This window comes from Orycteropus afer, unplaced genomic scaffold (assembly GCF_000298275.1).
Source record: "Orycteropus afer afer isolate SDZICR_OR568_19922 unplaced genomic scaffold, OryAfe1.0 scaffold00829, whole genome shotgun sequence".
Lineage (NCBI taxonomy): Eukaryota > Metazoa > Chordata > Mammalia > Tubulidentata > Orycteropodidae > Orycteropus > Orycteropus afer.
In genome coordinates this window covers 158,253-178,836 of record NW_006922416.1, presented here as the reverse complement: position 1 = coordinate 178,836, position 20,584 = coordinate 158,253, and the positions used below count along the sequence as shown (strand labels likewise).

The following is a 20,584-nucleotide window of genomic DNA, read 5'->3' as shown; positions in this document are numbered from 1 at the left end:
CTGGGAGGCTGCTGAGGCCAGCAGCTCCTGGAGCCAGACCTGCCAGAGGCCACATCTCCAGGGCACTGGCACGCGGCTGGGGGAGGGTCCCGCCCCTGCCTGGGTCTCTCTGGTCTCCACATGCCATGCCCTCAGCCCTGTGGGCCCGCAGGCAGCTGAGACAGAGCGGGACGTGGTCCTCAAGCCTCCGACCACACAGGTGCTCCAGCGCCCTCCTTCTCCCTGCAGGCCCCTGCCCCCACCTCGTTCCTGGCTGTTTGGGTCCCGTCACCCTGAAGTCCCCAGCAGCCCAGGCCAGGGGGGACGGTCAGTCGGGCAGGGTCCTTATCACCATGCGGGACGCCAGCCCGAGGCGCACAGTAGGAAGGAGTGCTCTGCCCTGCGATGCTTCTCGTTGCCCCCGGCGGGCACCCCCAGCTTCGGTGGCCACCAGCAGCCTGGGCAGCAGCCTCGGAGGCTGTGAGCAGCACCGCCACCTTAGCGGTGCCTGGCTCCATCCTCTGTCAGCCCAGTGCCTGCGGACCCCACGTCCTCCTCTATGCAGTGGGGAAACAGACACCCACGTCATGGGGTCCCAATGAGGGCTGACAGCCAATACAGCAAACGGCTTCCTTACCGATCTCTGCAGCCCACCGTACGGTTTAGGAAACTGAGGGAGGGAGTGCGCGAGCTCTGCCAGGAAGGAAGGAGCAGAATCCAAATGCTGGGTTCCCACTGGGGACGGTCTAGAGGGAGGGGACCAGAGTGCCACTGCGGGGGACCACAAGGTACATCTGGCTCAAGCTGGAAGGGCTTAGGGAGGCCCTGGCTGTGCTGAGTCCATGTGGGTCCCTCCTGGGCTGCCCACAGCTGGGAGGCGACAGCCCCAGGGAGGCCCTGAGTTTGGGGTCAGAAGGCTTGGAGGGGCGGAGGGTGGGGGCCAGTCACAGCACAGCTGGCATGCTGGTCAACTCAGGAGCCCCGTCCACACCAACAACGTCCCTCGAGGGCCACGTCACAGATCACTGAGCGGCACAGCCATAAGGCACAGCACGGGAGGCTGGAAAGAGCTGGGGAGGCAGGGGGGTGCCAGCCACAGGCCACAGAGGGCCACGGTACCCCACCGTGCCACGTGCACAGCCCCCATCCCCGGTCCTCACTTCTGCCGGCCCTCTATATGCACCCGCCCCGCCACCCGCCCATCGTCCATCTGTCCAGCCCCCGCGTCCTCACACACTTCTCACACCCGCCACCCACCTTCCGTCCGTCCTGGTCTGGGCATCGCGGCACCCACAGACGTGCACAGGGGCAGAGACACATCTCCATGGCGTTGCCTGCACCCCCTCCTTGGCACCAGCTTCGGGGGGTGGTGGCAGCAGCCCTTGCAGAGGCCCTGTGTATCCTCCAAGGGGTGTGGCCTCTGCTTCCTACCTTCCCCCGCCTTGTGTCCCCAAGAGTGACCTAGGAGGAAGAGGTCCGCAGCCTTGCCACGGAGTGCGGAGGCAGTGGCTGTCCCCCGACCGGGCAAAGCCGGCCCCTGCACGGCCCTGCTTCTTATTGATCTCGGTGCAGCGGCTGCACGGGAGGGGCGGGCCAGCTGGGGTTCTGCAGGGCTGAGATAGGCAAGGTCATCCGCCACGGCAAGAGCGTGCCGGGCGGGGCCCGAGGTGGCCGCCAGCCCCAGCTCTGCGCACTGGGGAAACTGAGGCGCAGTGTGCTGAGAGGCCCGCTTGAGGTCATACTGTGACAGGGTCTGTGCTGGGCAGGACAGGGGCCCAAGTCTGACTTCACTTTGTGCCCCCAACCTGCACCCTCCCAGTCAGGTTTGTCTTTGCCTTGTGATGCTGGGCTCACCCCCCAGACAAGGAAGGCCACCACTGTGGGCCCAGGCCCAGGGGTGTAGTATCTCAATTCACTGAACTCTCCTAGGAGTCAAGTTTGTTTTTTATCCCACGTGCTAGGTTATTTACTCACTGCCATTGAGTCAATTGCGACTCACAGTGACCCCTCTTTGGGCTTCCGAGGCAGTATCTCTACGGAAGTAGATTGCCCAGTCTTCCTTCCAAGGAGTGGCTGATGGGTTTGAACTGACAGCCTTCTGGTTAGCAGTTGAATGCCTTAGGTTGGGCAATCTACTTCCGTAGTGATACCGCCTTGGAAACCCAAGGAGGGCTCGCTATGAGTTGGATCTAACTTGATGGCAGTGTGTTTGGCTTTTGGTTTTTTATGTTATTTAAGGACCTCTGGTGGTGCAGTGCCTAAGGCATTTGACTGCTAACCAGAAGGAATGGTGTGTGTGGTTCAAACCCACCAGGCACTCCGCAGAAGGAAGACTGGGCAATCTACTTCCGTAAAGATTTACTGCCTTGGAAACCCAGTGGGGGTTGCTATGAGTCAGAATCAACTCAATGGCAGTGGGTTTGGTTTTTGCTTTGCTATGTTATTGAATGCGTGGATGTTCGACAGGGGTCAAGTTTATTTACCCATTTCACAGAGGAGGAATACGAAGTGCGGGCGACAAGCCACTTGCTCACAGTGCTGGGCTAATAGGATTTGAATCTTCAATTTTCTAAGCCCACAGCACCAGGGATCGGAAAGGCCTTGTTGGGTAGTGAAGAGTTAAAGCCCTCTTACCCCTACTTTATTAATCACCCCGTCCTGAACCTGAGCTCCATCCCCCCAAAGAATGTCTGCAGCCAACACAACACCCTGGGGTAGGGTTCACCTCGAGCCCCTTTCTAATCAAGGAAACGAGCTGGTGAGCGTGGGGCAGGGCTGGGAGCAGCATTTCCTCCTTCATGTGTGCCAGGAGGCCCCCAGCCGGGCAGTGCTGGGCACTGCCACATAAGACCACGATGCAGACGTGAGCTCAAGACACACCCTGGAAGTGGCTGGCCCCAGGTGGGCACCCTGCCACAGGTCATGTGCCAAAATGGGAGAGTTAGGCACCGGGGCCCACAAGCTGGCCCCAGCTGGCACGGGGGTAGCAGAAGGAGCTCAGCGGCCAGCGTTAAGTGTCCGAGACTCAGAAATTCTTTCTCAGGCAAGGCCTGCCTGCCAGTCTGGAGGGTTCCAGAACCCCGCCCCGTCACACATCACACACTCCCCGCCAAATGGCAATCTCCCGTGACCCCCACCCCCAGGCACTGGGGGCTAATGATGTGATTGCGGAAGCCCCACCCGGCCCCAGGCCACCACCCACAGCCCCCAGTGCCAAGGACTCAGCTTCCCCACAAAGCAGCCGCCAGCCCCTGCCTCTTCCTCCCCTTCCACCAGGCCATCAGCAGACACCTGACAATACCTGGAGAGTTCTGGCCTCACAACACTGGGGTCCCACGGCTAACCCATCCTGATGGGCAGAGGGGGCTGGAGTCAGGGGAGGCTAATGAGAAACGGACTGGTGGCTGACGCGGCCCTCTGCTGGGGGCATGAGGAGGAGGGCGCCTCCCTGTGCTAAGCACTTGCATGCCTCACGCCGGCCACATGCCCACCTGCCTCCCCATGTCAATCTACACCATTCCTCAGGCCCCTTCTCTACCCCTTACTGCTTACCGCTCAGGGACCAACAGCCCCTGGCCCGGCACAGAGGGCTCCTCTTCACCCCACACCCATCCCACTGCTACCACCTTGTCCTGAGTCCCATGCTCTGCAGGCAACCCACTGTACCCATGAGACCCTGATCTCCTTCCTGCACAAAGCCGCCCAGTTGCTGACAGGCCCAGAGCAGAGCCTGAGAGGACAAGACAGACAAGTACAGGGGGTCACACGTGGGGCACACATAACGGGAGTGCACAATAGGAGCTGGTGTTCACACTCAGGGCACGTAAACACTCTAAGAGTACACATTCTAGAAGCATACACTCAAGGCACACATAATAGGAGCACACATCTGGGGTGCATACAATAGAAGCACACACTTGGGGCACACACAACGAGCACACACAGCAAGCACACACAGTCGGGGCCAACACAACAGGAGCACACTTGGGGCGCACACAATAGGGGCACACACTTGGGGCACACACAATAAAAGCACACACATGGGGCGCACACAATAGGCGTATACTCACAGGGTGCACACAATAAGAGCACACACATGGGGCACACACAATAGGCGTATACTCTCGGGGTGCACACGATAGGAGTACACACATGGGGCACACACAATAGGTGTATACTCTCGGGATACACACAATAGGAGCACATACAATAAAAGCACACACAGGAGACACACAATAGAAGCACAAACTTGGGGCACACACAATAGGAGTGCACTCTCAGGGTGTACACAATAGAAGTATACACTCAGGGAGCACAGAGGGTGAATACAATAGGAGCACATATTTGAGGCACATACAATAAAAGCACACATGTGGGACACACAATAGAAGCACACACCTGGGGTGCACACAATAGGAGTGCATACTCAAGGCACACAGTATGAGTGCACACTTGGGGTTCACACTAGGAACACACATTTGGGGAGCATGCAATAGGAGCACTCATTCAGGGCACACACACACAGGTGGCCACGGCAGAGGAAGGTGAGCTGAGCTGAGCACAGAGGGGTGGCTGAGATGAGAACACACACTCAGAGTGCACACAACAGGAACACAGACGCCAGGCATGCACAATAGAAGTGCAAACTTGATACGAGCACCACAGGAATGCACACTCGAGTGTGAACAATGGGAGTGCACACAACAGAAGTTCATACTTGGGGTGCACACCAGATGAGCACACCCTGGCACACGGTAGAGGCACACACTCAAGGTGCGCATGCCACAGGAGCACACATGGACACACAGGAGCACACACATGGGGTGCACACTTGAAGCATACACTACAGCAATGCACGTTCGGAGCACACACAATAGTAGTGGGTGCTTGGGGCATGCACACAACAGGCACTCACATTTGATGCACACCACAGGAGCACACGTGGGCACACAGTAGGAGCACACACTCAAGGAAGCACACAGTAGGAGCACACCCCAATAGCAGCGCACACTTGGGGCATGAACAACAGGAACACACTCTCAAGGATGCACACCCTAGGGATATACAAAGTAAGAATGCACACGCAGGCTCTCCTGGCTGCTGGAGCCTAGGAGGCAGCCAGGGCAGAGGACAGTGATCTGGTTAGAGTGCAGCGGGCTAGCTGAGATGGGGTCTGGGCAGACGTGGGGACCTGGAGCCCACGCCAGAAACCAGGCCAGGGCGGAGGGTCAATTGTCTGCTCTAAGGAAGAAAGCCTGGGCGAGCACATCCTTCGAGCCCTCAGCGCTTGTAAAACACAACAGGCGAGGTGCCAGGGCAGTCCTGCCCAGGCCCCCAGAAGCCAACCCGCCTACTGGGGTCACCACAGCTGTGTCTGCGGTTGGGAGGAGACCAGCTGGACCAGATCGCACCCTTTGCAGGTAAAACCCAGCCACTTCCAATATCCCTGACCAGCTGTGGCTCCCAGCCCCTGTGGAGGAGATACTCTAATGTCTCCAGTAGTGCTCAGAAGTAGAAACCGAGCTGGAGGCTTGGAGGTGGGGGGCCACAGTGGGCACAAGTGCAGTGCCTGCCAGGACCATGGAGAAGCCCAGTAAGGGCTGGGGTATATGCGTGGCCGGGACAGGTGGCCTCCTGACTGCTAGGCCAGTGGGTTCCAGCACTTTCTGGGGAAGAAGGGATTCAAGTGACAACAAAGGACCTCACTGGAGTCACCAGGGACTAGTGGCTGAGGCCAGAGCAGATGGCCACAGGGAAGCACCTGTCACACCTACTCTCCATCGCACCCAACAAACCAAGGCACCTGCTTTTGTAAATAATGCAATATTGGCAAAAAGCCATGCCTGCTCCTTGACGTGTTGTCCGTGGCTGCCTTCAAGAGACCACAGTAGAGCTGAGCAGCTATGACAGAGACCATGTGGTCCGTGAAGATGGCGTGTTTAGTCTCTGACTCTTTATGCAAGAAGCATGCGGTCCCGGTTTGCCGCCGCAGCACCAGCAGCGGTGAGTGCCTGCTGTGTGGGTGTTGTCGCTTTCACTCTTGTGACAGCCTGTCCAAGGTCATTCCAACCCCCACTTACTGAAGAGGAAACCAAGGTTCACAGAAGGCCACCGTCCTGCTGAGGCCACAGGCCTGGGAAGGACAGAGCCCACAGAAGAGTCCACCGGGCCTTTCCGCAGGCAGAGGGCTGCAGGGTCAGCCAGGAGGCAGCTGGGGGAGGGCAACCCCCCAAGCGTAGGGCGTGGGGGCACAAGAAGGTGACCCCCTTGCAGGTTAAGAGAATGACAATTATTTTAATAAAGAGTTTGTCAGGAGGCTCACAATCAAACACACATAAAAGAGGACAACTTAAAAACACCAACAGAATAAAAGTGGTTATAAGGAACAGAGGGACCATGTCCCCAGGCCCCCTGGTGGGGGTGGCTGAATGAAAACAGTTCTCTCTGTTAGGGAAGGACAGAGATGATGGCTTCAGGGCCGACAGATCTGATGGGAGGAAGTTTGGGGCAGAGGTGGGGTGTGTCTCTGGGGCCACAACTATGGCTTCCTCTTGTCAATCCAAATTGCTCCCTGGGTTCTTGCTTCATCCCCCAGAAGGTAGCTTACTGCCTGCAAACATCAGAACCTGGCCACTTGGAGAGGTCACAGGACAGGTCAGGTGGGACCAGCTTCTCAGCCTTAGCAGAAAGAACTATTCAAGATGGGGCCCAGAATTGAGAGAGATATCAGAGTGCAGGGCTTCACTGAGGACCGGCTACCCTGGCCACCATGTGGCTGCTTGCAGGGGCTAAGCTTCAGGCATCCTGGGGGCCAGCCTGCTCCTATAGAGTCCCAGAGAGCGGGCTGTGGAGGTGTCTGCTACTGTCATCAGCATCACACCAGCCATGCGTCATGCCCTTGACTGCGGGCAGCCTTGAGCCCACCCGACCTCACACAGGGGCAGGGAGCCCTAGAGGTGAGCGGGCAGTAAAGAACACTCGGCAGACACCCCTGGGCAGCGGCTGTGGTGCACAGGCCACCCCATTCTGGCGGGGGTGCCTCGTGGTTGAGTCAAGCCTGCTTCACGGCTACGGAGGGGTTTTGAATGAGCCTCTGTTTCCCAGGCAAGGCCCCTGTCAGTGCACTGTTCTGCTTCAAACCCAGGTTCATATGATCCCAGCAACAGCCTGTGTTGCCACCCAGAGGTGGGGAAGGGTGAGAGGGTGAAGAGGGGAAGAGAAGAGGGATGGAGAGGAAACGGGGTATCATGGATGGGATTGTGTCCCCCCAAAATATGTCAACTTGGCTCGGCCAAGATCGTCAGTGTTGTGTGGTTGTCCTCCATTTTGTGATCTGATGTAATTATCCTCCATTTTGCGATGTGTTCTAAACCCTAACCTCTACATGTTAACGAGGCAAGATCAATGTGGGGTGTACCCTGAGTCACAGCCTTACTTAAGTCACACCCTTACTCTAGTCACATCCTTGCTTGAGTCACACTTCTTATCTTACAGGAGAGACAAGTGAGCAGAGAGGAGAGGGACCTCAGTACCACTAAGAAAAAAGAGCTGGGAGTGGGGTGTGTCCTTTGGACCTGGGTTCCCAATGTTGAGACCCTCCTAGACCCAGGGAAAGACTGATACCAACACACATGGAGATCTCCAAGAAATGCCAGGCCCACAGATGTTGAAAGGAGACAAGGACCTTCCCCCAGAGCCAACAGAGGAAGTTTTCCCCTGGAGTTGGTGCCCTGAATTTAGATTTCCAGCCTCCTGAACTGTGAGAGAATAACTTTCTGTTTGTTAAAGTCATCCACTTGTGGTATTTCTATGATAGCCACACTAGATAACTAAGGGAGGAGGAAGGGGGCTCCTGGCTTCCCTGGGATGACCCTGTCTCTCTTTCCTGAGAGTGTCATGCCCTCATCATAGTGTGTCCTTCCAAAGACACATTGAGGGTGGGTGAACATCAACCCCACTCTTTAGACAAGGGCACTGAGGCTCAGAGAGGCAAGGTGACCAGCCAGGGCCCCAGCAAGCTGGTGATGCCAGGAGACAGGACATAAAATCTGAGCCCCAGGACACAGGAGAGTGGGGCTAATGAACCCCACTATTCCCCCACCCCTGCTGTAGATGGCTCTCTGACCCCCAACAGTACCTTGGCCTCTGCCCAGGCCTTTTGTTCCTGTGAGCTGGCTGAGGGTGGGCCCTGGGCCCCGGCAGCTGTGAGCTTGGGTCCAGGTTCTGCACCCCTTTGCCATGTGGCTGGAGGACTTGCTAGGTGGCTGTGAGTCTCCAGCTCACATAATGACAACAGGATGGCCATAGCACAGCACAAGCCTTACGAGGCCAACAGACATCTCTGGCCTGGAAACCCCTTCAAGCATCCTCACTTGACACTAGGCTCTCTGCCCACATCCTGCTTCCCAGAAGGCACCGCCGTCCGTTGGTCTGACCTTCCTCAGCCCCAGCCTCCGATATTCTTCCAGGACCAGGACAAATCTCCATCCTTCCAGCCCCTCTGCCCTGAATGAGTCCATGACAGTAGACCCTGCCTTGTCCAGGAGTGACTGCAGCAGGAGTCCAGCAGGGAGGAGGGCACAGTGCACTACAAACACGGCCAAAGGCTACAGGCAGGTCTAGTGCGGTGGTCCCAACTTGCCTCCCGAGAGACCCCTGCCTGCACTCAGTGCGAATCGCCATTGCTTTGACACCAGCGCACTCAGGTCCTGCTTCCCTGCCCACCCATCACGTTAGAAGCAGCATGTTAGAACACAAGGCGGGAGACGTGTGTTAGCGTCCCCACTAAGATGATGGTGATGGAATACACCCAGAAGGGGCAGGGAACATGGCAAAGGGGGCTCCCTGGAGAAGCAGCCTAGAAAAGGGTTTCTACCACTGGCATCTGGGTGCCCCCAGAAGTGTCTCCAGTCTGATTACCTGACACGTGCCAGTCAACAAGCCCTACTTTCAACAGAGCTTCCAACCTTTCCAATGCTTTCCCTTTTGAGTATGACCAAAAAACCAAAGGTCACCAAGCATCTGGAAATGTCTCCAACGCAAACCAAGATGGAAAACCACTCTGGAGGAAGCAGAAATGATTCAGGAATAGAGAAAAGTAGGGGGAAAAATATCTGACTAGTATCCTCCTAGGGGTGGCAAAGGATTTAAAATAAGAGCAGGGTGCCATGAACAAGAAGCCATGAGAGAACAAGAATGACTGGAAATTAAAAATAGAATTGCTAAAATTAAAAAAAAAAAATCAATAGGAGGGTTAGAAAACAAGGTCAAGGAAATCTTTAAGAAAGAAAAACAAAAAGAGAAGGGGGAAAAAAAGATAAGAGATAAAAGATAAAAAGAGAATACAGAACCAACTTCTGTATTAGGGGACTTCCTGAGCAAGAAAATGGAGAAAAAACTTATCAAAGAAATAATACTAGAAAATTTCCCAGAGCTGAAGACCTCGCCCTCCACTATGCAAGCACAAAGAATGACATTCACAGTGCCATTTCAGGACCTGGGGATCAAGAGCAGTCCGAAGCTTCCAGAGCTGGGCACGAGCAACAATGCCCATCAAACTACCCAATGGTACACTGGATACCAGAAGACACCAAAATTGCATTGGCTTCAAAATTCTGAGGGGAAACTATTTTCAACATGAAATTCTGTACCCAGCCTATCAACTTGGAATGTACCTTGAAACATGCAAGAACTCGTAAAATGATTCTTCAGCAGACCTATCTTAGAAAGTTACTTGAGGATATGCTTCAGCCAAAATGAGCCCATGACAATGTGTGCAGCAGGAAACACTAGATCTCCCCTGGCAGCTGGTGAAGCAAAGTCCTGGGTCAGCTGAACCAGAGCCCGAGAGGAGACTTCCAGGTGAAAAATCAGAAACTTGTACAGCCCTGACATGGGGAAGAAGTAAGCATATGAGGGTAGCAGATGAGACAAGAGAAAAAATACAAAGTCAAGTGTTGTTGTTATATGCTGTCAAGTGTAGACCCCAGGAAAAACAAAAGTCTACACAAGAAAGGGAAGATCACCATAGCATCTCCCTGTGGCTTGGCACTGAACAGCATTTTTGTGACCTGAGATGGGAAATGGCTGTGGGTTTAACTATCCATAGGAAGAGGACCTCACTGGGTGGTGCAAATGGTTTGTGCTCAGCTACAAACTGGAAGGTTGATGGTTCAGACCTACCTAGTGGTGCCACACAAGAAAGTTCTGGCAATGTGCTTCTGTAAAGATTAAGCCAAGAAAACCCTATGGAGTTTTGACAACCTTTACACTTTTAGGTTTTTACATTTAGGTCTTTGATCCATCTTGAGTTCGTTTTGGTAGGTGGTGAGATACGGATTCTGTTTCATTTTTCTGCAAATGGATATCCAATTTTGCCAGCACCATTTGTTAAAGAGACTACCTCTTCCTTATTTAATAGGTTTTAGTTCTTTGTCAAAGATCAGCTGTCCATAAGTGGATCCTATTCCATTGATCTATGTGTCTGTCATTGCACCAATGCCAGGCTGAGTTTTTTTTGTTTTCTTTTCTTTTCAATTGTTACTTTTAAAACCGTATTGTGGTAAAATATATAACACAAAATTTGCCATGTTAGCAATTTTTTTTCTTTTTGTTTTTCATTGTGATTTGGGTGAAAGTTTACAGAGTAAATTCATTTTTCTATACAACAGTTCATACACACTTTGTTTCATGACGTTGATTGCAATCCCCAAAATGTAACAGCTCTCTTCCCCCTTCCTCCCTGTGGTTACCTATTCCCTGTGTCCTTCTTTCCTATGCATTCCAACCCTCTGAGCTATCTCCCTGTGCAAACAGTGCCCTTTTGATCTTCCAAGATTGATTGTTTTAAGGAGTATACCTACCTGAATAAGAGGCTGTTTTGACTACTGTGACAGTATAGTAGGTTTTGAGATGAGGGAGTGTGAGGCCTCCTACTTGTTCTTCATTAACACTGCTTTGCTTATCCAGGGTCTCTTTTCTTTGCACATAAAGGTGGTGATTAGTTTTTCTATCTCTTTAAAGAATGATGATGGAATCTGGACTGGAATGGCATTATATCTGTTTGGGTGATACTGACATTTTCACTATGTTATGTTTCTTATCCATGAGCATGGTATATTCTTCCATTTATGTAAGTCTCTTTTGGTTTCTTGTAGTAATATTTTGTAGTCTTCTTTGTATAAATCTTTTGTGTCTCTGGTTAAATTTATTCCTAAGTACTTCATCTTTTGGGTGGTTATTGTAAATGGTATTGTTTTCATGATTTCCTTTTCAGAGATCTCTTTGCTGGTGTAGAGGAATCCAACTGATTTTTGGATGTTGATCTTATATCCTGCCACGTTGCTGAATCCTTCTATTAGTTCCAATAATTTTCTTGTTGAGTGTGTAGGATTCTCTATGTATAGGTTCATATTATCTGCAAACAGAGATCGTTTAACTTCTTCTTTGCCCATTTGGAGGCATCCAAAAAAGTCAGAATAAAGGCTTATTTTCCCTTCTTCCTTATTGCTCTGATTAGGACTTCCAATACAACACTGACTAGGAGTGGTGACAAAGGGCATTCTTGTCCGGTCCTATTTGGAAGGAGAATATTTTCAGTCTCTTGTTGAGAATAATGTTGGCCATGGGTTTTGTATATATACCCTTAATTATGTGGAGGAATTTCTCTTCTATTCTAATTTTGCTGAGTGCTTATATCAAGAATGGATGTTGGATATTTTCAAATGCCTTTTCTGCATCAATTGATATCATCACGTGGTTTTACTCTTTTGTTTTATTTATGTGGTGGATTGTATTGATTATTTTTCTGATGTTGAACCATCCTTGCATACCTGGTACAAATTCCACTTGGTCATGATGCATTATTTTTTTGATATGTTGTTGGATTCTGTTTGTTGTTATGTTATGTTATATGCCGTCGAGTCAGGCCTTACTCCTAGCGACCCCTCCTTGGGTTCCAAGGCAGTATCACTACGGAAGTAGATTGCCCAACCTTCCTTCTGAGGAGTGGCTGGTGAATTTGAACCATCAGCCTTCTGGTTAGCAGTCAAGTGCCTTAGGCACTATGCCACCAGAGCTCCTTGAATTCTATTGGCTAGGCTTTTGTTGAGAATTTTTGCATCAATGTTAATGAAGAATATTAGTCTATAACTAAGGGATATTGGTGTATAATAAAGGAGTTGTAGTGGTGTAGTGGTTAAGGCATTTGGTTGCTTACCAAAAAGGTTGGTGGTTTAAACCCACCAGCCACTCCATGAAAAATGATGGAGCAATCTGCTTCCACAAAGATTTACAGCTTTGGAAACCCAATGGGGGTCACTATGAGTCAGAACTAACTCAACAGCAGTAAGGTGTTTTGTTTGTTTGTTTGTTTGTTTTTTGGTGTATAATAAAAAATAGGTACAAACTTAGGGGCTCTAATTCATGGCATAAATATGCTATTAAACATAACTAAAAATGTACAAACAGCAGAAGACAAACTAGATGAGTGGGACCTCCTAAGAATTAAACATTCATGCACATCAAAAGACTTCACCAGAAGAGTAAAAATAGAACCTACAGACTGGGAAAAAATTGGGGGCAACATATCAGACACGGGACAAATCTCTAACACTTACAGAAAACTTCAAAACAAAAAGACAAATAATCTAATAAAAAAATGTGCAGAAGACATGGACACTTCACCAAAGAAGATATTAACGTGGCTAACATACATGAAAAAATGCACACAATCATAAGCCATTAGAGAGATGCAAATCAAAACAACTATGAGATATCATCTCACACCAGCACTAATAACAAAGTTAAAAAAAAAAAGACAAAACCCAAAAACAGAATACAACAAATGCTGGCAATGATGTGGAGAGACAGAAACCTTCATACACTGTTGAAAATGATATGGTGCTTCCTTAAAAAAGTTGGAAATAGAAAGCAATCCCACTACTATGTCTATATTCTGGAGAAATATGAGCTGTGACACAACAGATACATACATACGCATGTTCACTGCAGCATTATTCACAACAGCAAAAAGATGGGAACAATCTAAATGACCCTCGATGGCTAAATGGACAAACTATGATACATACACACAATGGAGCATTGCACAATGTTAAATAATTTAATAATGATTCTGCAAAACACCTCATAATATGCATGAACCTAATGGACATTATGCTGAGTTAAATTAGTCAATCACAAAAGGATAAATACTGTACGTGACCAGTACTGTATAAAGTCAAGAAAAAGTTTACACACAGAAGGAATCATTCTTTGAAGGTTACCAGGGTTGGAAGGGTAAATCACTAACTAGAGGGTAGACATGTATGAACTTGGGTGAAGGGAAAGGCAGTATATAATAAGTGGGAGGTCAGCACAGAATGGTCAAGGCAGAGGAAGACCCTGGGAGAAGCACATGAATTAAAGACAACAAAGAGAAATACTACTGCACACATAGTCCTGTAGTAATAGTAATAACAATAATCCACAAATGGCTACACAGATAATACACAAGCTGAGCAGGGGAGGGAAGGTGGATGGGGTGACATCCATGGGTTTGACAGAGGCTATTTCTACAGATGTATCTGCATGTGCTTCAAATACATCCATGAATACAGCAGAGCACGCAGAGTTATGAAACCTTCTTAGCCACAACCAAATACCTTGAGGGAATGAGTGACTGGGCCCGGGGGCTCAGGGTCATAGTATCAGGGGACACTAAGGTCAGCTGGCATGACACAGTCCACAAAGACAATGTCCTACATCCTACTTTGGTGAGTAGCAACTGGGGTCTCAAAGTGACCAGCCATCTAAGGTGCAACTGTTGGTCTCTCTCCATCCAGAGCAAAGAAGAGCAAGGAAAATCAAAGACACAAGGAAACAATTATCCAAAGGAGTAATGGACCACGTGAACCCCAGCCTCCACGACCGTGAGACCAGAGGAACTAGATGGTGCCCAGCTACCACTGCTGACCACTCTGAAAGGAATCATAACAGAAAGTCCTAGAAAGAGTGGGAAGAAAATGTAGAACCAAACTCAAAATCATAAAAAACAAACAAACAAACACCCAGCCTTCCTGGTTTGCTAGAGACTGATAGAACCTCTGAAACTATGGTCCTTAGATACTTTTCAAGCCTGAAACTGAACTCACCCCCATGGCTCAACTTTCAGCCAAATGATAGACAGGCTTATGAGAAGAACAGTAACACCAGGGAGGTATGCTCTCATTAGAACCATCAACCATTAAAATAATAATAATAATAATAATAAACCTATGAAGCTCAGTTCTACCGAACACATGGGGTTGCTGTGAGTCAGGGGCTGACTCAGCGGCAGTGGGTTTGGGTTTTTTGGCTTTAGTAAGAAGATGACCACGCTGGGGAGTGTGGTAGAGGACTTAACCTTGTGCAAGATATTGTTGACCAAAATGTTATTTTTTAAACACCATTGCATATTTTGATACAGACAGCTCAGAAACAGAGATAGGTGGACATAAGCGTGAGTAAGAAGCAGGAGGAGAAAGAGGAACGATACAAGCTGGTTCAGCATCTCACTGCCTGGGCAGATGTCAGCTCTAGGACCAGGCACCGCTCACTGCGCTGCCTGTCTCCTGCTCAGCTGAGAATCGTCAAGGACACCTCCTGGGTTCCCTGGGATGCTCTGTACTCTGCCCTCCCAGCTGAGGTGCCCTCAAAATCCAGACAGGTTCCAGCCAGAGCAAACTCACGCGCACGGCAGCTGGGCTAAGCCCTCTGAAGGTAGGCGGCTGTTCTCTCAGCCCAGTGCTCTGGTAGTGGTGTGGTGGGAAACCAGGCCTCCCCACTCCACACCCACCTAGCCCAGCCCCTCTCACCACCAGCCTTGACCTGTAAGCTGGCAGGCACCCAGCACCAAAGAAACCCTGATGAAGGGCTCATCTCCTGCAGGCCCTCCCTGCTCCTCCTCTGCCCCATCTTCTCACTGTCAAGGCCACTGCCCCCTGTTTATAGGTCTGAAGCCCCCAGGACTGCAGTCTCTCAGGAACTGACCTTGCTGAGAGCACACAGGCTTCTCTAGGCTTCTGTCAGAGCCTGAACAGCACTCCTGCGACCGAACCCTCGGCACGCAGGCAGGACCAACGTGAATAAGTAATTGCTCTTTTATTAACGAGTGATAAATTATTCCTATATGATTGTGTGTGATAACTCTTCCTTATTTGAAATCAATTTGGGATGGAAATTGTCGGTGTCTTCTCACCATCGAGGGTGGAAGAAGCAGGCGCCGTCCCTGCTGGAAAAGCAGGTCAGTGTATTTTGGCTGCTTCCTGATGTGACAGGAGCTCCCAGTGGGCTGCGGGCGGGCAGCGGGGGCAGGCTGCCCTGGGGGCGGGGTGCCACCGACGGGGGCAGTGCTGAGGTGGAGACAGGGTGGAGGCCTGGGCAGCGGGGGGGCTCGGTGCTGCCTCCCTCCAGCCCTTGCCCACACCTCCCCCAAACAACTAGCAAAGCAGAAACATTCAAGCCCAGAAAAGGCAGTCCCCGGGGAGGCACCAGAGCCCAAGGATGCGGCTCCCAGCCAGCACCCAGCGGCCACGGCACCTTCAGGGGTCAGGAAGGGGCTGTCTGCAGGCATGGTCTGCTCACCCTGGCTCCCTTCACCTCACAGGGTTCACACCCAGACCCAGCTCCATACCCCAGCACCTGCCAGCTGGGTCTGCAGCCCGGATTCCAGCCCGAGGCTGAGCTTCGTAAGCCTGAAAAGGCATTTGCCTTTCTCTTAACCCCCTGTCCCCACCTTCCTTCCTACCCCCAGCATAGGAGGTCCCAGAGTGAGCCCAGGCCCTGGGTGAGACAGGCCCGGCTCCCCACCGGTAACTCTGGCAGTCCCCAGCCCCTGGGGCCTCAGCGTGAGCTGTGAAAAGGTCACTAAAGTAAGATGACATGCGTGAGGACTACACACAGCAGGTGCTCACTAACTGCTGAAGAACAGGACGACAGCGCTCCCGAGGGCCCCCTCGCATCTTGCAGACCTGCCGTCAGAACCCCGTGCTTGAGGCCCCTTTCCCGGCACTGCAGGCCTGGCTGCCCGGGACAATGCCCCCCGCCTGGCCCCCTGCTCTCCGCCCTCACTCGGCACCTCTTCCCATTAATGCACATTTCAAACGCGGTAATGCCACCTGGCCAGCGGCCAGCCACCGCCCTCCCCCTGGGCCGGCTTGGGCTACCCGCTGCTCCTTTCCAGAGCCGCTCCCACCCCCTGGCACTGCAGCAGGCTGAGCTGCCACCTGTGAGGCCAGGCCACCTCTCAGAGCCTGTGACGTGGCAGAGCTGGGTCCCGGCTCCCTGATGATCCCCGGCGGGTCTGGGCACGTTGGCGAGCTCGTTCCCCTCTCAACTTACACCTCTGTCCTGGCTCTGGAACCCACCCACTCCCCACATCCCCCTGCGGCTCCCCCACCTCCTGTCCACAGCCAGCCATGCCCACTCCACCTTGCACCCCAACTCCACTAGGCTGTGTCCCACGAGGACAATCCACAACTGTGACCCCCCCCCCACAGCAGGTGCTCCCTGAATGTTTGCTGAGTGAACGCAACACGTGTCCACCATACCAGCCAGGCATGGCCACCTCCAGGGGACACTCTCTCGGGACATGCAGCAGCAGGACAGCCATAGCCTGTGAGCCTCACACTGATGTCCCTGTGGACGGCTGCCACCCCCAACCCTCAGTACCAACAGCGGCTTCTCTGAGTGGCGCCCCAACGCTTTTACTTCTCTCTTAAAACGTTGATGTATTTTTCCAAATTTTCTACCATGAGCACAACTCGATCAAATCAGAATTTGTTAAGTGTTTTGGTTTGCTCTGTTTGTTTAATGTGCAGAAGCTGGAACCTACGGCCTTGCTCTGCGAGTCCCAGCCCTCGGGCTCCCTGCCCAGCCATGCTCGTCCTACAAATGGGACGAAGGCCAGGGCTTCGACTCTAGCTCTGCTCTGTGGGGCCTCAGGCAGGTCTCCTAACCTCTAAGACCTGCTTCCTCCACTGGAAACGACAGAACCCACCTCACAAGGCTGTGAGGGCACACACACTCACACAGGGCCACCCACATGCATGGTGGGTATCCTCCCAAGATACTGTCATTTGAGGGCTGAGAAGGGGCATACTTGGGCAGGGAAAAGGCATCAGCTAGGTCCACCGTGTCCAGCATAAGTGACCTCCAGCCCCTTGCTGGGTGACCTGAGGTGGGACATGACCCTGCCCTCAGCCTTGGTTGGCCTCGTAACACCGGGGAATAAGCACACATAGGGTGTGGGCTACCTCGAGGACAAGAGCCCTGGGGCCAAGAATACAAGGCAACATGCTGCCCCTGTTGAGACCCCTTGTCACAGCCAAGCCTTGGAGACAGAGCGATAGCCCACACCAGGCTCCCGGGATTAGGGTACCTGGGGATCCCTGGGCACCCAAACCCAGAATGACCCCACCTCCTGGAGCTCCCCGCCTGCAGGGAACAGTGATGGCAGCCCAAGTGGGTGGTCAGGGGTGCCTTCCTGGAGGAGGCAGTGCCTCTGCAGAAGTGGTCCCACAAGTAGAGACCCATGAAATGGGCCCTGGAGCTGCCCAAGCTGGAGCCACCCCTCCTTGAGTATCTGTGTCACATGTCCCTGGGGTCTCTGGCTGGGACAGAGGCTCTGTGGGAGGAGGGGGCGGGCAGGCTGTGGGATAGGAGAGGGGGCCCGGGGGGTGGCGGCCCTGACCCACCACAGGTCCCAGGCTACCCCGGGGCTGGCTCTGCTCCTAGCAGCAGGTGATGGAGTCCGTCAGGGCCACCATCTGTCTCAGCCGTGATGGTTCCTCGCAGTGACATCAGGAGGGACGTAGATGGAAAACCTTTATGGGGAGAGTTTTTCTTTTGCCAGTTTTCGAACAGGAAGCCAGACACTTGTCACACCTGTCCCCGTGTCAACTTCTGCCTGACATAAATTGGGGCTGAGGCAGGGAGTTGAAAGGCAGCCTGGACATGGCCCAGTGTGCAGGCCACGTGTCACACTGCCAGAGCACAGGGCCAGGTGGGGGCCACCTGTGTCCGTGGGCAGCCCCATCGGACTGTCTCTCTCCCGAAGCCTCTACACCTGTCCTCTGGGCCCCAAACCCCCAAAACCTCCCTTTGTTCCCCTCCTGTCCTGTGGCTTCCCCTACATGCCCCTCACTGGCCCCTCGTTTCCCTCCTGACACTCCCAGCTCCTCTGCCCATGACTGGCTTCTCCACCCATCCCATTGTCCCCGAGGCCTCCTGACGCCTGCTCCTGGGGCTCTGGCTGCTACAGGCCCCTCCGTGTCTAAGACCTGGTGAGACTGTGGCCTCGATGAGGCCTGGAGGGCAGAGGCCAAGACGGTGAGGACAACCTCTGGGCCTCAGAACGCTCACCAGCCCTTGGCACCTGAGCTAGTACTTCTCTCCAGAGCACCTCATAGCTGTGAGGTGTCTCCCTAGCAGCCTGGTGGGGGACGCTGAGGGTGGAGTGTGTTATAGGAATCTCTGGGTCCCCACTGCCCAGCACGGGGCCTGAGGCCAATGCCAGGAAATCTTTGCTGAGGGAACATTAGTGAACAGAGAAGTGGGTGACCTGGCTCCCCAAAGCTGAGTCCCTGCCTGGGTTTGCCCTTCTCGGGCCTCTGCCTCTTGGTGCCAGCCAACTCTGAGCAGAGTGTGCGATGCTCTTCCCCGGGACCCTGTAGATCCATCAGCCAGGCTACATTCGGGGACCCGTGCCCCGTGAGCCCACCCCAGGCTTTCACGTGGGAAAGGACACTCGGGGGTGAGAGATGCTCATGCCCAGGGGAACACGGACTACCTTACAGCTCCCTCCGAGGCCCCTGTGTGTCTTGACTGCAGGCCCCAAGAAGCCTGGAGCTGGAGGCCTGTCTGGGCTGTCAGGAGGCACTGGGAGCCACGGGGGAGGCTAAGCAGGGAGTGGCTGGTTAGCTCTGCGCCCTCCAAGGAGCTCTCAGAGGTGGCAGCCCTGAGGACCAGGATGAGGAGGGGTTGGACAGGTCAGAAGGAGAAGCGTGTGGGAAGGAACTTGGCAGACGGAGGTGGGGGCACTAGGTGGACTCCCGGTTTTCTGGCCGGGGTGTTGGATGGAGGTAGGTGGGGGCTGGGAGAGCTGGACACCGAGTGTCCTTGTCACCTTGGCCAGTTTCACAGCTTCCTGCAACCACTCTGATGGGCCTGCCCACTGCGCATCCTGGTGGCTGGCCCACCCTGCTCCTTTTGGAGTGGGAGGCCCACCCAGCCGGCCACAGCTGAGGACCCAGCCCAAGGACCAGGCAGGGACCGAGGACCAGCCCCTCTACCTGCACCACGAGTCAGGTGCAAAGTGGACTGTAGGGCAGGCACTCCTAAATAGAGGCCAGAGGATGGCAACTTCCCTTCCGAGTCTGCCTGTGGCCGGGACCAATGCCAGCTCGCCAGCTCCCTGCCGTGGGGACCCTGGCTGAGTTTCAGTCTCAAAAGAGTGGAGAACAGGGACTAAATGAGGCTCCCAGGTGCACCCTATTCTCCCCTCCAGACCCCCTGCGGGCCCTGTACAGCCCCGCCGCATCCTTCCCATCCTCAGCCTGTCCCACAGGTTCTATGCACTGCCTCCCCCTCGAGTGGGTGACAAGGACCCTTATCAGTGGAAGGACCAATGAGGGGACGCTTCAGATAAGACCGCCCCCTCTACCTGACCCGCCCACAGCCCAGTAATGGCTTCTGCTCCTGAGAGCACCCAGGGGTCCGCATGGCCTGCAAACACCTTTCCCACCTAGCTGCTTGTGGTTCTACCACCCCATCACCTCTGAGACTCCCTGAAAGCTGGGGGCCACGTGTCCCACTACAGAGTCTAGAGACCCCATCATCATTCCAGCCCAGGGCAGGAAATATTCTGGGAGAATTCCAGCCTGGCTGGGTAGGGAAAGGACCCCAGGAGCTGGGACAATCAGGACAATTAGGAAGTAGGTAGTTTGCATGATCGAGCCCCCAGCATACACCTGGCCCCGTGGGCAGCACTCACCCCCGATTCCACCATCACCATGCCTGCCTTATGTGTAGGGAGATCAGCAGGGTGGATGACCCATGGAGGTACACAGCTGACTCTGGGCTAAAGCCCATTTGGTCCCACACACCAGGCACCTGATGTCCAGCTGCCTCCACGTCAGGAGGCCTGCCTTGGCCGTCAGGAGGCCCTGGGGCGCCACGGGGGCGGCGGAGCAGGGAGTGACTGGTCAACCGTGCCCTCGAAGGAGCTCTCAGAGGCGGCGGCCTTGAGGATAAGGATGGTGGAGGAGGAGCTGAACGGGTCAGAAGGAGAAGTGTGTGGGAGAGAACTTGGCAGGGCCATGACAGATGGGGGTGGGGGCACTACGTGGACTCCCAGCTTTCCGGCTGGGATGCAGCGTGAAGGCAGGTGGCAGCTGGGAGAGCTGGCCGCAGAGTGTCCTTCCTTGTATCTTTGGCCAGCTCCATAGCTTCACAGTTCACAGGTCACTGCACAGCTTGGCCTCTGTGCTTTCTTTCCAGACTGAAGCCCTGAGCTGATGGCTCTCTTGCAGCCACCGAGGCCAGCTGGCCTGTGTGTGACAGCCAGTGG

General features: G+C 53.5%; 1 protein-coding gene across 1 annotated transcript in view; it reads right to left on the bottom strand.

Moving 5' to 3' along the window:
• Window positions 1-15,589, bottom strand: part of RTN4R (reticulon 4 receptor) — a 20,744-nt gene extending 5,155 nt beyond the window's left edge. The window contains exons 1-5 of the mRNA XM_007957967.1: window positions 15,556-15,589; window positions 15,215-15,368; window positions 6,133-6,190; window positions 3,646-3,709; window positions 1,652-1,681 (exon numbers count right to left, since the gene is read on the bottom strand). Coding sequence (XP_007956158.1) covers window positions 1,652-1,681; window positions 3,646-3,709; window positions 6,133-6,190; window positions 15,215-15,368; window positions 15,556-15,589 — 340 coding nt within the window. The remainder of the gene's footprint in view (window positions 1-1,651; window positions 1,682-3,645; window positions 3,710-6,132; window positions 6,191-15,214; window positions 15,369-15,555) is intronic.
• Window positions 15,590-20,584: the final 4,995 nt, after the last annotated feature.